Source organism: Vitis riparia, unplaced genomic scaffold, assembly GCF_004353265.1.
Source record: "Vitis riparia cultivar Riparia Gloire de Montpellier isolate 1030 unplaced genomic scaffold, EGFV_Vit.rip_1.0 scaffold566_pilon_pilon, whole genome shotgun sequence".
Classification (NCBI taxonomy): domain Eukaryota; kingdom Viridiplantae; phylum Streptophyta; class Magnoliopsida; order Vitales; family Vitaceae; genus Vitis; species Vitis riparia.
The window spans coordinates 1,894-16,572 of NW_023269702.1; the positions used below are offsets into that span (position 1 = coordinate 1,894).

Genomic DNA, 14,679 nt, shown 5'->3' on the forward strand with positions numbered 1-14,679 from the left:
TTTTCTTCATAAGTAATTTCCATTACTTTCTTTTTAGTTAGCTTGAAACAAAACCTCATTTAACCAAAGTTTGTGTTTTATTTCTTAAGCTAACCTTGAAATGAAAAAACACTAATTTACTTTGAATTGGTATCAGTTGTGAGTTGAAAACTCTTCCCAGAGAACGATCCTAGAGCCACTATGCTATATTAGCTAAAGCTATCCTAATGCATGGTGATATAGGTTATAAATTTTGTTGATTAGTCTCTCAATCAAAGAGCACCAGTTGGATATGAATCAGCTGAGACACCAATTGGGAACAAATCAATTACCAAGGACCTTAGGGGGCAATAATACTATTTGAGTGATTGTTGATCGATTGACAAAGTCTGCTCATTTCTTGCCAATGAAATTCAACTTCTCTTTGGACTGTCTAGCTTCTTTATATGTCAGAGAGATTGTGAGAATTCATGGTGTACCTATTTTCATAGTATTTGATAGAGATCCTCGTTTTACATCTAGATTTTGGCATAGTCTACAGAAAGCTTTGGGTACTAAGTTGAGTTTCAGTACTACTTTCCATCTTTAAACTGATGGTTAATCAAAAAAAGTAATTGAAGTTTTGGAAGATTTGTTGAAAGCTTATACTTTAGACTTAAAAGGTAATTGGGATGATTACTTACCTTTAGTAGAGTTTGCCTATAATAATAGTTTTCAAGCTAGCATTGGGATGACACCTTTTGAGGGGCTATATGGTAGGAAATGTCGTTTTCCTATTTGTTGGGATGATGTTGGAAAAGGAAACTTTTGGGGCCTGAACTTGTGCAGTTGATAGTTGAAAAAGTTGCCTTAATTAAAGAGAGATTAAAAACAACTCAAAGTAGACAGAAAAGTTATGATGACAATCGCTGGCAGGATTTGGAGTTTGAGGTAGGTGATTATGTTTTCTTCAAAGTATCGCCTATAAAATCGATGATGAGATTTGGGATAAAGGGAAAGCTCAGTCCTCAATTTATGGGTCCATTTGAAATATTAGAAAGAGTAGGCACTTTGGCATTTAAAGTGGTCTTGCCTCTAAGCCTGTCTAAGATTCATAATGTATTCCACATTTCAACTTTGAGGAAATATGTTTTTAACCCCTCTCATATTGTGGAGTTGGAGCCTATTCAGATTTTTGAAGACTTGACTTATGAAGAAGTACCAATTTAGATTGTGGATGTGATGGACAAGGTACTACGTCATGTTGTTGTCAAGTTAGTAAAAATCCAATGGAGCAATCGCAGTATTCAAGAAGCCACTTGGGAATTAGAAGAGGAGATGAGAGAAAAACACCCACATCTTTTTCAAGACCGAGGTATGTCGAATTTAGAGGACTAAACTTTTTTTATAGAGGGGAGGATGTAACACCCCAAAATTTACTCTAGGGTCAAAATAGTAAATTATAAATTAATTAATTAATTAATTAAACTCATTAAGGGTGAAAGAGTCCTTTTACAATTAATAGTCCTAAGTATAAATTAGATCTTCCTATTGCCTTATTTATTCAGAAAACCCTATCAACCAAAATTAGAGAATTGGAGATCCTAGGGCTCAAGGGTTAGAGGTTCAGAGTTTGAAGTTCAAATTTTTCCAGGTAAGTTCAAATTGGGAAATCTTAAGTTTTTATTTAATAAAAAAAAAAAGGTTCTTTAGAAGATTTCGATTTAGGCTAGGGTTAATCTATTTAAAATTTTTAGGTCAAAATATTGAAATTATGAATATAGGTTGTTCTATTGATGAAAATAGGGAAATTTAGAATTTCTTAGATGAATAGATCTAAGCATTGAAATTTAAAAAATAAAAATAAAAATGAATGAGTAAATAAATATATTATTATATGTGGCTTAAAGGATTGGAAAATATTAGGAAAAATAAAATAAATAATAAATAAAAAATAAAAAATGTGTGTGCACTAGGGGAAGGTTTTTTTTTTAAAAAAAAGGACGAAGAATGCGTGTATATGGAAGATGAAGAATGATGAAAATAATAATATTAATAATAATAAAAAGGCATGCACGTGGAGTGTGTGAGTGGGTGGATGTGGAAGATGAAGAATGGTGAAAATAATAATATTAATAATAAAGGAAGATGTGTACGGATGGTGTTTGGTGGTTGATATATATATATATATATATATATATATTATATTAACAATGATGGAGGGTTGTTAAAAAAAAACACTTGAAAGAGAGAGAACATAATTTATAAATAAAAGAAAGTAAAGTTTTTGGTGTTATAATTATACTGATGATGGGTGTAAGTTAATAAATAGCATATAATTTAATTAGTGAAATAAATTGCAATTTAATTAAATTATGTTGTGTCCCAATAAATAAATTGAAAATAAAATTTAAGTTTTATATGAATTAGAAATTTATTAATTTTTCTAAAATAGGAATAGATTAAATTATCTTTCATAATTAAAAACATTAATTTGAATACCTAAAATTTTAGGATTGTCAAACCTATAATTTTAGATAAATAGTAATGATTATTTCTCTTATACTTTGTTAGGTGAAGAGTAGATTTTTCTAGGATTATTTTTCTCCAAAGTTTTTGAGGACTTCTTTTGAAGTAAGGGAAATTAATATAGATTTTGCAAAGGAAAATAATTATATATATATATATATGTTGTTTAAAATGTGTAATTGTTAATTTTGCTTTTAAGCATGGATCAAATATATTTTTGTATGGAAAAAAAAATGTGTTATAACATTTATGTTGTTTATATCAAAATACTTAGGGATTTTCTGCTTTTATAAGTTGGAATAAATAAAATAAAGAATTTGACTCTGGTTTGTTTGGCACTTATCAACGGGATATAATAGTTGACTTTTTGGCCCTTGTGAATGGGATATAATAGTTGACATTTACATTTTCATGGTGGGAAATGTAATTGATTTGGACCCCAACCTCTAGGGGGTTTGGTTAGAGGTTACTAGTACTAGTAGTGTTTGGTTCCGTCCACCTTAAAAGGAACATTTGAGGCTAGCCACCTATTTGTAAAGTCCCACTTAAATGGGCACTATTTGCTATTTGAAAACCAGAGTGAAAACAATTGAAATGTATTTGATTTCGAATGGATATAAAATAATTTTTATATATATGAAAATGTTTGTTGAACTGTTTAAATGCATTAGCATGTTTTAATTCAAAAGTTTTATAAATAGAGTATATGCTATATCTCCTATTTGTTAGTTGAAAATATTTGATTCATGAAACTATATTAATATTCCTTATTGGGCTTTGAACTCATTCCCCTCATTTGTTGCTCAGTTCGGGTGAGGAGTGACGGTTAGGAGGAGAAATTGGCTTGTTAGGATTTTTGTCAAAACTTTCTTTATTTTAAGCATTATTTAGATGTTAAAAATTTATTTTCCATTAGAATTATTTGAGTTTGGTGTTATTTGGACAACAACACTTGGTTTGATGTGTTAGTTTCAAAAATTGTTATATGGAGATTTTAGAATTTTTGTTCTACTACTTTGAACAGGAATTTGGTAATTGGTAATTTTCTAGTTACAATACGAATGTTTGATCGTTTCTACTTTGAGCCTTTGGGCTTGAGGTGTGAAATGACCGTCATGCCCTAGGAGTGGGTTTTGGGGTGTGACACGTTGCACTTGCCAGTGGGTTTCTACGTGGCTTTGATCTACCATTACTATTATAAATAGACTGTGGGCTGGCCTTCTATGGTTTTCTGAATTTACATGCATACCTCCACTATCACAATTAAGAATTGTTATTGATATACAATCGAAGAAGGCGTTATTCTTTCCTCCTGCAAAAGCTTTCAAAACTCGTAACACTCCTCTGGTATTTTATCATGAAATTGACCAAAAGAAATTGATGAGATTGAGGGAGTTAAACCCAACCCTTATGAAAATATGCAAAATATCCTAAAGTTCTATATTATGTGGTAGATTATCATCTAGCCATCCCTTATATCTTAGCCAACATTGTTCAAGATCGCCACAATATTTTCGAAAAATATTTTCTATTAAATTCTTTGAGGAAATGGACTGATGTTGATTGAATTATGAAGGTACAAGATTAGCATAAGGGTTCATCAGATGACTCATGATATATCAACAAAAATTTAAATAATGCAACAAAATCTAAAAAATTATTCCTACATTAACCTATAGCAAATAGTTAGTTATTTCGATTATAAACAACTAAACAATGTTGATCCTTAGCAACAACACTTATTTCTTGACTGTTAATCTCTATTATAATATTACTAAATCCTAAAATATATAGCAATTTTGACCAAGAAAAATCAAAGATAGGATGACTATGGTAGTGAAAGTTAATGTTCGTCTTTAATTAAAATATGAATATTTAAATATTATTAGTTTAGCTTAAGTAAAATGCTATTATTAATTTGAATTAGAGTTGGAGATGGTGTTTGAATTAGAGTAATAGTTTAAGTTCATCCCCTTAATGTTATTTGTATATAAATATTCATCAATTATCAATGATAACATCACGCCTTATGAAGGCGTAATCATTCTTTTGAGAAATCAGGTTTAATAAAAAGTTTTACTTTGATATGCCATTTTTGAGTAATCATTCTTGTTATAGTATTTACAAACAATTGAGAAGATTCTCCTTCTTCTAATTGTTCATTTTCTATATTTTCTATAGTTTGAAGTTTTGCATGTTCCAACATTTGAAGTCTTGTTTCTATGTCTTGATTTTGGTTTTGCTTCTTATTAATATGAAGTTTTATTTGACTTATTTCATTTTGAAGATCTTGAATTCCTATAGGTTTAGGCGTAGAAAATTGAGCTAAAACAGTTTTTAGGTTGTATTGATTTGTATTTTCGATGATTTTTTTCATTATTTTGCTTTTGAATTTCCAATTTTTTTTAAAAGTATTCTCTTTGAAGGTTTTGATCGGGAAGTTTGTCAATTAACTCCATTAAGAAGTTTTGTTCAGTAGTTATTACATTTACTTGTTTGATATGATAAAAACAATTTTCTACATAATCACAAGATGACTATGAGGAAGACTTGTTTGACTCGGTGGAAGAGCTATCTTCTATTAGAAGAAGTTGATCATCAATAGATGATTCTACCGAGGTTTGACTAGATGAATCTGATAGTAACTTTGTTTTGATAAGATTAATCATTTGTTGTTTGAGGCGTTTTCCTATATCTAGGTCGGCAATTATTTCTTTGATTTTGCAATTTGGTGTTGTATGTCCCTTCTTGCCACATTTGAAACATTTAGCATCTTCTTTATCTACTTTCTTTGAACTGTTTTGATATTTTTTATTTGAATATTTCTTATGCTTTGGTTTCTTATAAAAGGATTCTTCTTTGAATTTTGAGTATTTTTTACTTAATCTCTTATTCTTGAGGAAAATATTTTGCAAAAATACGTGTAAACAAGAATTGAAAAAAAATAAAAAATCAAATTGAGACAGATCTATGTTCTTCTATTCCCAATGCTTGTTGGAGTAGAAAGCAACATAAGGTCTCCTTGCCCTATGTTGATGGATTCGATGAAAATCAAATTCCTACTAGGGCAAGACTAATTCAAATGAATACTCAATTACTTGAGTATTGTAAACAAGAAATAAAAGATTTGCTTGATAAAATTCTTATTAGAAAGAATCACTCTCCTTGGAGTTGTGCCATTTTCTATGTTAAAAAATCGTCGGAAATTGAACGAAGTGCCTCTAGATTTGTTATTAATTACAAACCTTTGAATAAGGTTCTCAAATGGATAAGGTATCCAATACCTTTCAATAGAGACCTTATTGGAGCCTTCATAATGCTTCAATTTTCTTAAAATTTGATATGAATCTGGATTTTGACAAATTCAACTTCTCTTTGTTCTCTATACTTCTTCCTTTTTAATCATAATAATGATAATAATAATAATAACAACAACAATCACAATAATTCAATTTATTTATTTGGTACTATTATTAATAATTAAAGATGCATTTAAAAGTTATCAATTTTTAATATTTATTAAAAATATTGATGGTCTAAATTTATTTTCATATTTCTTTTCTTGTATTCCTACCTCAAACATTGTTTCAACAATTGAAAAAAAAAAAGTTACAAGATCATAATATTGTGATATTGTTGATAAATATATACATTATTTTTATGTGTTTTAAATTATTTTATTCACCTATATTTTTTCGCTTTTTGGAAAATCATTCCTACTTTTTCTAAGAAATTTTGAAAACACCAAATTGTTGTTTCCAAAATTTTTCATTTTTTAAACTCATTTCTAGAAAATGAAAATACAAAATAAAATCTTTTTTGATAACTGGTTTTATAAACAATTTTTGTTTTCAAAAACAAAAAAAATGGAAAACCAATTTGACAATTAGAAAATAGAATAGGTTTCTTTCTTGACAAATAGAAAATAGGATATTTGTTGTGGAAAACAAAAAATTATTTCAAAAGTAGTTGCCAAACAATTTCATAGTATTTAAACATATTCTCCACTTTGTTTTCTTTTTGTTCAGATCGAAAAGTAAAAATATTGAAAATGAAAAAAGAAATAAATTACATAAAAGACCTTGTGATATCCATATATATATATAGATAAAAAAATAGATACCAATGAAACATTATCACATATAAAATATTATGTAAATATTTTGTTTAGTTATTGACTAATTATATATATATATATATATATATATATATATATTCCTTATTTTACATGGGAAAAAACAAGATTTTTATAAATTTCATTTTTCAAGAACAATTTTACTCTTCGTGATGAATAGATTTTCAAGAAAAAAAAAACTAAAAACCTTTTTAGGAAATTTAAAAAAAAAAAAATTTCCAAATTAAATGCAACCATAAATTCAAAGAAGAATTTGTGGTTGTTATTTTTAGGAGTGAAATATGGGTGGAGCTCAACCCAACCTAATATGTGTTAAATAAATAAATAAATAAATAAATAAATACCTTATAAACATGAAATTAAGTCCTAGTGATTTCAAATATATATATTGTCCTTTTTTTGTTTTTTTTTTTCCATTTTTCCTTTTCTAATTTGTTTCCTTCAAACTTTGATATAAATAAATAAAGAGTTAATGATTTCAAAAACTGGTAAATGGGTAGACAGGAATGTGTTAAATACCTTATAAACATGAAATTAAGGAAATCGCATTTCAAAAAATCAGGAATTTTTTGCCATTCTCCTTATATATGTTGATCCTCATGGAAATATCATCCACGCATACCACACTTCACAACTTAAAAAATTGTTAAGACATCCATTCTACTCTTCCATGTATATCATGCTCGACCCATTCAAAAATTATTATTATTATGAATAAGATAGATACCTGTAGACCCCCACTTTGGGAGGTAATTGTTGCAGCTCTTTTTGCCAGGTGGAGGGCTCTTAAAGAGCCACGTGTCGTCTCGTGCTTGGTGGACAAGGAACCAGGTAGTGGAATCAAGGAGCAAATGAAGCTTCGACACGTGTCTGAGGAATCTGGAAAAAGCTGTTTGGTCTCTCTCTCTCTCCAGGCCGTTGGAAGATTTTTTCTGAGGAGGGACATTTTTAGGTTGCCAGCTGCATGTGAAAAGAAAAGGAAGAGAAAAAGCTGCAGAAGAAAAAGGAGAGAGAAAAGTAGAGACGGGAAACCAGAGAGAAAAGTTTGAGAACCAGAGTATTTGAAATCAGCTGTGAATAGGAGAGGAACGAGGATAAACTCACGGGTTTTCTGATTTATTTTTGCCAGAGAGGAGTTCTCCCAGGTGCGGGCATTGTGGTTTTTTTTTCTGTTCATATTTCTCATTACACAATCTCTCATGCATTTTTTTCCTGATGTTTTAGCTTTCATTCACTGTTGGGACATGTTTGCTATGTTGTTCTCTCATTTTCTTTGATTTCACTTGAGGCCATCATGCGCATGAATTCATATGCATCGTGTTTATGCTCTCTGCCATGCCCCTGTAGGCCTATGGATTAATACCTGAAATGGGGTTCAATATGTGGGTTCTCTGGTATTTCTTATTTGTTCCTTCCTTGAAATTTCCTTTGCTTTTACCCCTGCTCCTTCTTATTCCATACATGTTATTTTAAACTTGTGAGTTCACCGTTGAGTTGTGTGAGGCTGGAGGGGAATTTCTCCTTATTGTATGGCCAGTAACAAACATGAGATCGAAGGTCTGAATAATTTGCTGAAACGCTTGAGGAATTGAGAAGTTGTCCTCTAATGACGCCGGCGGCTTGCCGCCGGCGGCGAAACGCCTCCGCCATCACCAGAACGCCAAGCAACCATTGAAGCTCTTTCACTTTACCTCTCCTCCGATGACCTCTGCAGCATATGCCTAGATAGAGGAGAACCATGATGCATTCTGAAGCTTCTTGGGTTTTATGAAGAGAGCTCGGAGTATATTCAGGTGGACAGAAGGAAGGTATTCATTTGGATAATAGATTTAATGAGACAAGTGATCTATGGGACGAACACAGCAGCTTTGAGCACATCTCTGCTCAACAATGGGTTGAGTTGTGGCTCTTGCTATGAAGTCAAGTGCGTGAATAACAGAAAACGGTGCTTGCATAGCTCCATTGTGATAGCGGGCATTGAGCTGCCTCAGAAACAGTGGCCTGAGCTGATTGGGTCGCTGTTGTCAAATATTCACCAGTTTCCAGCTCATGTTAAGCAAGCCACATTAGAGACTCTTGGGTATTTGTGTGAGGAAGTATCCCCAGATGATGTCGACCGAGACCAAGTAAATAAAATACTCACAACTGTTGTTCAGGGTATTAATTCATCTGAAGGGAATAATGATCTTAGGCTTGCTGCTACCCGTACACTGTATAATGCTCTTGACTTTGCTCAGGCATTTAAGGTCATCATCCTCTGTTCCAAAAAGAGGTGCTGCCAGCTTGCGCGTAGTATTGGACGTAGCTTTGGGATTTCTGTAATTCACAGAGGCGAGTCACAAGTGGATCCAGACTGGGTTCTGAGCCAGTTCATCGCGTCAGGCCGCTGAATCTTTGACGCAGTAGCTAAAGAAGGTTTCTATCCAGCAAGAGGATTGGTTCATTTTCATGAAGATTCTAATCCTCAGGTAATTCACCGAGATTTTAAGGTCAGCGATGTCCTACCAAGAGATGACTTCACCCCAGAGGTCTCAGATTTTGGGTTGGCAAAGGAAGCAGTGATCATTTAGCAGTTCCACCAAGTGAAAGTTCAGTATATTATGGAGAAGCACCAGCTCTTTCTCTTTCTGCACCACCTCATAAAGTATTAAAAAAAAAAAACAAGAAGCTGAGAGCTTGGATTCCCAAATTCATCGCTGGAGCAGTGCCTGAGTGCCATCTGTGGCGCAGCATTTTTGGCTCACCTGGCCACCATCCCCACCACGTGAACCAGCCAGCAACCTCACCACTTGAGGACTCGTCCTAAATCAAATTTGACCATGGAGCCGTGTCAGATTTTCCATGTTGATCACTAAGCTGCCATTCTTGAAGCACTGTTGGCTGCAGCATCACCAAAGAACGAATCCATAACTGTCATTGCTAGTCATGTTTTGATGGGTCCTTGTGGAAGAGAGCAGCTGAGTTGCGTGTGGGAGTTGCCAGTCAAGGTGAAAATGCTGGCTGTGAGATGCCTTGCCTCATTATTGCAGCGACAGATGATCTGGATCCTTATCCGCATGGCAATCCCCACTTGCATGCTGGGCCCACTCATACGTACATCCAATTGCATGGCCACCCTCAGTACGCCAATTGTAGTGGCCACGAGTCACTTCCCCCCTTTTCTCTTTTCTTCATCATTTTTGGTTTTGGAAATAACTTTTTTTTTTTTTTTTCTTTTGCTCTTTTCCAAATCTCATTCTTCAATTAATTCTCCAAATTTTCGATTCTCTCTTTTAAATAATTTTGACTCTCTTACTTTCCAAATAATTTTCACTCTCCAAGTTCTTCATCCTTAGTTTTTTTTTTCTTAAGTCCCAAAAATCATATTTTTAATCAAATTTGCTTCCAATTTCTATTCGGCAAGCAATTTTCAAAACTATCTTGGTTTTTTAAAATGTTTTAAAATGAGCAAGAGTTCAATTTTGTAATTCCGAATAGTGGAATTTACATAATTAATTCATGCAAAAATGAATCGGGCTTTGGTGGGGGCCCTACATATGAGATTTCATGATTGAGTGATTATTTGATTGACTTGTTTGCCATGCATGACTGACTTATTTCTATTCCTCGACATGCGCTTAATTATATCTTGTTCATTGCTCACTAACCCTGTTTCATAATAGCGCATTCGAGATTGCCGCCCAGGTACGCATCTATTCATATTTCACTCATTCTTTATACATGCTTTGCTTCTCATATTGTGCATGATCGATTTGAGTATTCATCGATTTTCTTGTTGACTGCCACGATTACTTCATTTTATTAGTAGAGACCCGTTTTTAGGGACTTAGAGGGGTGCTATGGTCTTTACCGTACCTTCCCGATAAGTAACCTGACCCCCGAACCCGATCCGGTTTTTCGTAGATCACCTTTTCCAAATAAGGAGTCATACTTAGGGTTTTTCTTTCTTATTTTGTTTACCCTTTTAAAAATAAAACAAAAATAAGTGGCGACTCCAAGTCAGTTTTCTTAATCAAATAAAAATCAATTTTTTCAAATAAAAAGTCGAGCTCGCCATCGAATGGGAAACGCATTGAGTCGAAATGCGGGGTCCACAATACCATAACAACAATTTCGGCAAATAATGAAAACAAAGCAAAAGTTATATCATACATTTTAGGAAAAATTGAAATATTAATTGTCAGTTACCCCCACAAGATGAGAGAATAAGATATAAACCCTACAGCTTCAAAACCTATTACCTATGAAGGAATATCAATGGATATAACCCAAATGTAAAACTTTGTAGTACTACATACTGATTGTGTTGTTTGCTGTGACGATAGAATGGTGAGCATCCTTCTCACCAATATGAAGGTACATAGTAGAATGACATTACTGCTACTAAATTTTAAATGTTTCGAGGACTACAAGAATTCTTACGAGTGGGAATACATTAATGGCTTATGCATGCAGGATCGTTTCTCCTTCTTCATTTTGTGCATGGTAACATTATCCAGCTTCAGCAGTACTACAAATGCAAGCTCGCCTTTATATGATGTGATGAATTATGGAGCTGTTGGTGATGGAAAAACCGATGATTCTCAGGTAACTAATGCATACTGCACTTTAGAAGAGGATGGTAATTGATTCCTTTAATTAGAAATATCATCATATTTTTATATATCCATTGGTACTACACAGAAAATTTGGATACTAATGCATACTGCACTTTAGGCTCTTTTTATTTGTATTATGTGAGACCCTTCACCATAAAGGATAGAACGGATAGAAAAGATATCATTTATGTGCCTTGTATGTACAGGCATTTCTGAAGGCATGGAATGAAGCCTGCAACGTTCAACAACAGCGTGCTACCCTTAATGTACCAGCGAGGACATTCTTATTGAATCCTATCGAATTTTCGGGTCCATGTGTGCCCACTTCTATCGAATTTCAGGTGATTAATTTGTTGAAAATATGGAGGACTAAGCAATGTTTTATTCAAATTAATATAGCATTCGACAGAATTCAAAACCTGAATTGGAAGGTAATCGATGGAGATTGGCCTTTTCATTTTTCATTGATTTCTCTCCACAGGTAGCAGGAAAAATTATAGCAAGCACCAATAAATCCCTATTTGACAACAATCATTGGATCCTCTTCTCATATGTGAAGGGGCTTACTTTGACCGGAAGTGGAACTATAGATGGCCAAGGGGCAGGTTCATGGCAAGACCGAATGGGAGTAGCTGTAAGTAGAAAACATTTTCATTATTTTTCAATCGCTTTTGCTCCGATAGAAAATGTCATATTGAAATCAAAATCCTATACATGGCTTAACAATGCGACAAATAGTAAAATTTCGCATGTCTTGGGACAGGCACTCAAGTTTTATACTTGCCCGGACCTAGTACTTCAAGGATTGACACATATCAATCCCCAAAAGGCCCATATCATTTTGACAAAATGTGATGGAGCAAACATCAATAGCATCACTATAACTGCACCTGAAGATGCCCCTAACACGGATGGTATCGACATTGCTAGCTCAAACCATGTTCAAGTCCAGAACTCCAAAATTGGAACAGGTACTTTTTTTAGATTTGTTTTAGCCCTCCAACTACACACCTTTTCTTGTATGCTATGAACTTAATCGCTTTCATTTATATCTTTCATCTTCCCCTTCCAACTCCATCATTAGTATTACAACAATCACCATCATTATAATTTGTATAATGTAGGTGATGACTGCATTGCTATTAGTGCAAGATGTTCCTTTATCAATATAACCGGCGTCACATGTGGACCTGGCCATGGTATTAGGTAAGTGGAATACATGTATTCAAATTTTAGAATAATGAAGTGAAAAATAAGAACTAAAATTCACATTTTCGAAGCATTGGATCACTGGGAGATCCTGGATCAGGTGACTTCGACACGGTGTCAGAAGTACATGTGCGAAGTTGTAATTTTACAGGAACCAACACTACTGGAATTAGGATCAAGACATGGCAGGTGGTTATTACTTATTACAGCATAGTTCTTAGTTGGCAACTCAGAACTGAAAGCACAAATTTTTTATAATTTTGTGTCCTACAGGGAGGGCAGGGAGAAGTAAAGAAAATAACATATGAAGACATTATGTTTGACAATGTCCGCAACCCAATTGTCATTGATCAATTTTATTGTCCTCACAACGTCTGCAAAAACAATGTAAGGCGTGGATCCCTTCCCAATTTTTTATATTTTATTCCATCGAGTCTGAGACATGTTTTGCTGATGACTTCTTTTCTCGTTGTCTTAAAATGTTGAAGACCGGTACACCAGAATAATTGGGACGTCAAGTGGAGACGAGGTGATGTCTTTGAATTGTGGTACCGAAAGTTCATGCAACAATATTGTGCTTGATGATGTCCACTTAAAGACCTCAGATCCAACGAAGACGCCTTTTGTTCGTTGTGTCAATTTTAATGGAAGAGCATCGAATGTAGAGCCTTCCCTTGACCAATGCCTGAACTCCTGAGCAACCATTGATTTAGAACTCCTGAGCATCGAATAAAGAGTTATTTTATTTTAGAGCCCAGTTTGCACATGATATTTATTGCATGTCTCATGTAGTGAATCTTATGTTGTAAGTCAATTAATAAGGGTTTTAAGGATTGGATTCATCGGACTATTATTCATCGGACTATTGCATATGATATTCATCGGACTATTAATAAGGGTTTTGAGGATTGTAACTCAATTTCTCTTATTTATATAAAATTTATGCAATCATTAATAATGTTTCAAGAATCAAATCACTCATTGAACCAAAAATGATATTGGGTTACAATTCAATGATCAAAACAATATTGGGTTGCCATTGCCATTCAATTGAATTGTGATATATAATTATATATTATTAGAAATAGAAATAATAGTGAGAAAATATACATACATATATATAATTGAAAATTTAAAAATGTTTTTTACTCAATATTTAAAAATTAAATGGATAAAATATGACTGTATTAATATTTCTAATTTTATGAACACTATAAGTATAATATATACAACAAGGAAAACAAAATTTACTATCTAACTTTATACACATTTCAACAACTATTTAGTTAATAAATATCATTTATAATGTTTTCCCAGAATTTAAGAAAAAAGAAAAGATAGAAGCACTAAAATGTATGTTTAAATAAATGTCTAACCAATTCCAGTTCTCTTCATATATGACAGATTAGATTCATCTTGCGAAGAGAGTTGCAAGTGTTTAGGTTCTCAAAACATAGATAAATATAAGTGGATATAAGTGGAGGAAGAGCACTTTTGTAGCAAAAACTTTGTGTTCCCAACACCAAAATAAATATAAGTTGAGGAACAATACTTTTTGGCCACGAAAACAAATCATGGCATGGTTATTTGAATAAGTTGCTATCTAATTACTTTTAGACTTGAATATAAAAATTAAAATTCATTTTTATAAAGTTTTATTAAATAAAAAAGCATTTTTTCCGGTCCCATGATTCGAACTTGTAACCCTTTGCTAAATCTTCCATGGGCATTGATCCAATATGAAGAAATGTCTTTTGAGTACATCGATTTTATGTTGATATGATTCAATATGATGTTAGTGCCAGCCACGATTTTACTACAACTCAAGCTAATCACGGTTTTTGTGGTTGTTGTCCCATGCACCACAGTGAACGAAATGTCGCTTACCTTAATTGTTGAAGTGATTTGTTAACCAATAAAGAAATAAATAATTAATGATTTCAAAAAATATTCTACTATTGTAAAATTAAAGAATGAGAAAAAAAAAGAGAATAAACATAAATCCTCAAAGAAAAGTAAAACGGAAGAAAACTAAATCGATTTTCACTATAGGTCACCCATTTTATAGGAAGTCACAAAGAGATATATATCAATATGGATGATCATCTACAAGTTCCCATAATCCGATAAAATCTCATATTTTATAACACTCCCCCTTCGATGATCATAAGACTATGTCTCATTAAAATCTTATTAGGAAAAACCCTATGAGAAAAACCCTAGTGAAGGAAAAAGTGTACAATATTCTTT

The 14,679-nt window shown here is 32.7% G+C and overlaps 1 protein-coding gene across 1 annotated transcript; it reads left to right on the forward strand.

The window, feature by feature from the left end:
* The first annotated feature begins 7,721 nt into the window (after positions 1-7,721).
* LOC117910046 (probable polygalacturonase At3g15720) lies at positions 7,722-13,147 on the forward strand. The gene is made up of 9 exons (XM_034824101.1): positions 7,722-7,767; positions 11,078-11,209; positions 11,427-11,561; positions 11,702-11,854; positions 11,984-12,191; positions 12,345-12,426; positions 12,501-12,618; positions 12,703-12,816; positions 12,918-13,147. The coding sequence occupies exons 2-9, from the start codon at positions 11,105-11,107 to the stop codon at positions 12,933-12,935; spliced, it is 933 nt and encodes a 310-aa protein (XP_034679992.1). The 5' UTR covers positions 7,722-7,767; positions 11,078-11,104; the 3' UTR covers positions 12,936-13,147.
* The last annotated feature ends 1,532 nt before the right edge of the window (positions 13,148-14,679 follow it).

What these genes read in the sequence shown, in the direction of transcription:
- LOC117910046 (XM_034824101.1), top strand. Translation starts at nt 11,105, where the DNA reads ATGGTAACATTATCCAGCTTCAGCAGTACTACAAATGCAAGCTCGCCT. An exon ending in GAAAAACCGATGATTCTCAG is followed by an intron (nt 11,210 to 11,426) that starts GTAACTAATGCA and finishes TTGTATGTACAG; the next exon opens with GCATTTCTGAAGGCATGGAA. An exon ending in GAACTCCAAAATTGGAACAG is followed by an intron (nt 12,192 to 12,344) that starts GTACTTTTTTTA and finishes TGTATAATGTAG; the next exon opens with GTGATGACTGCATTGCTATT.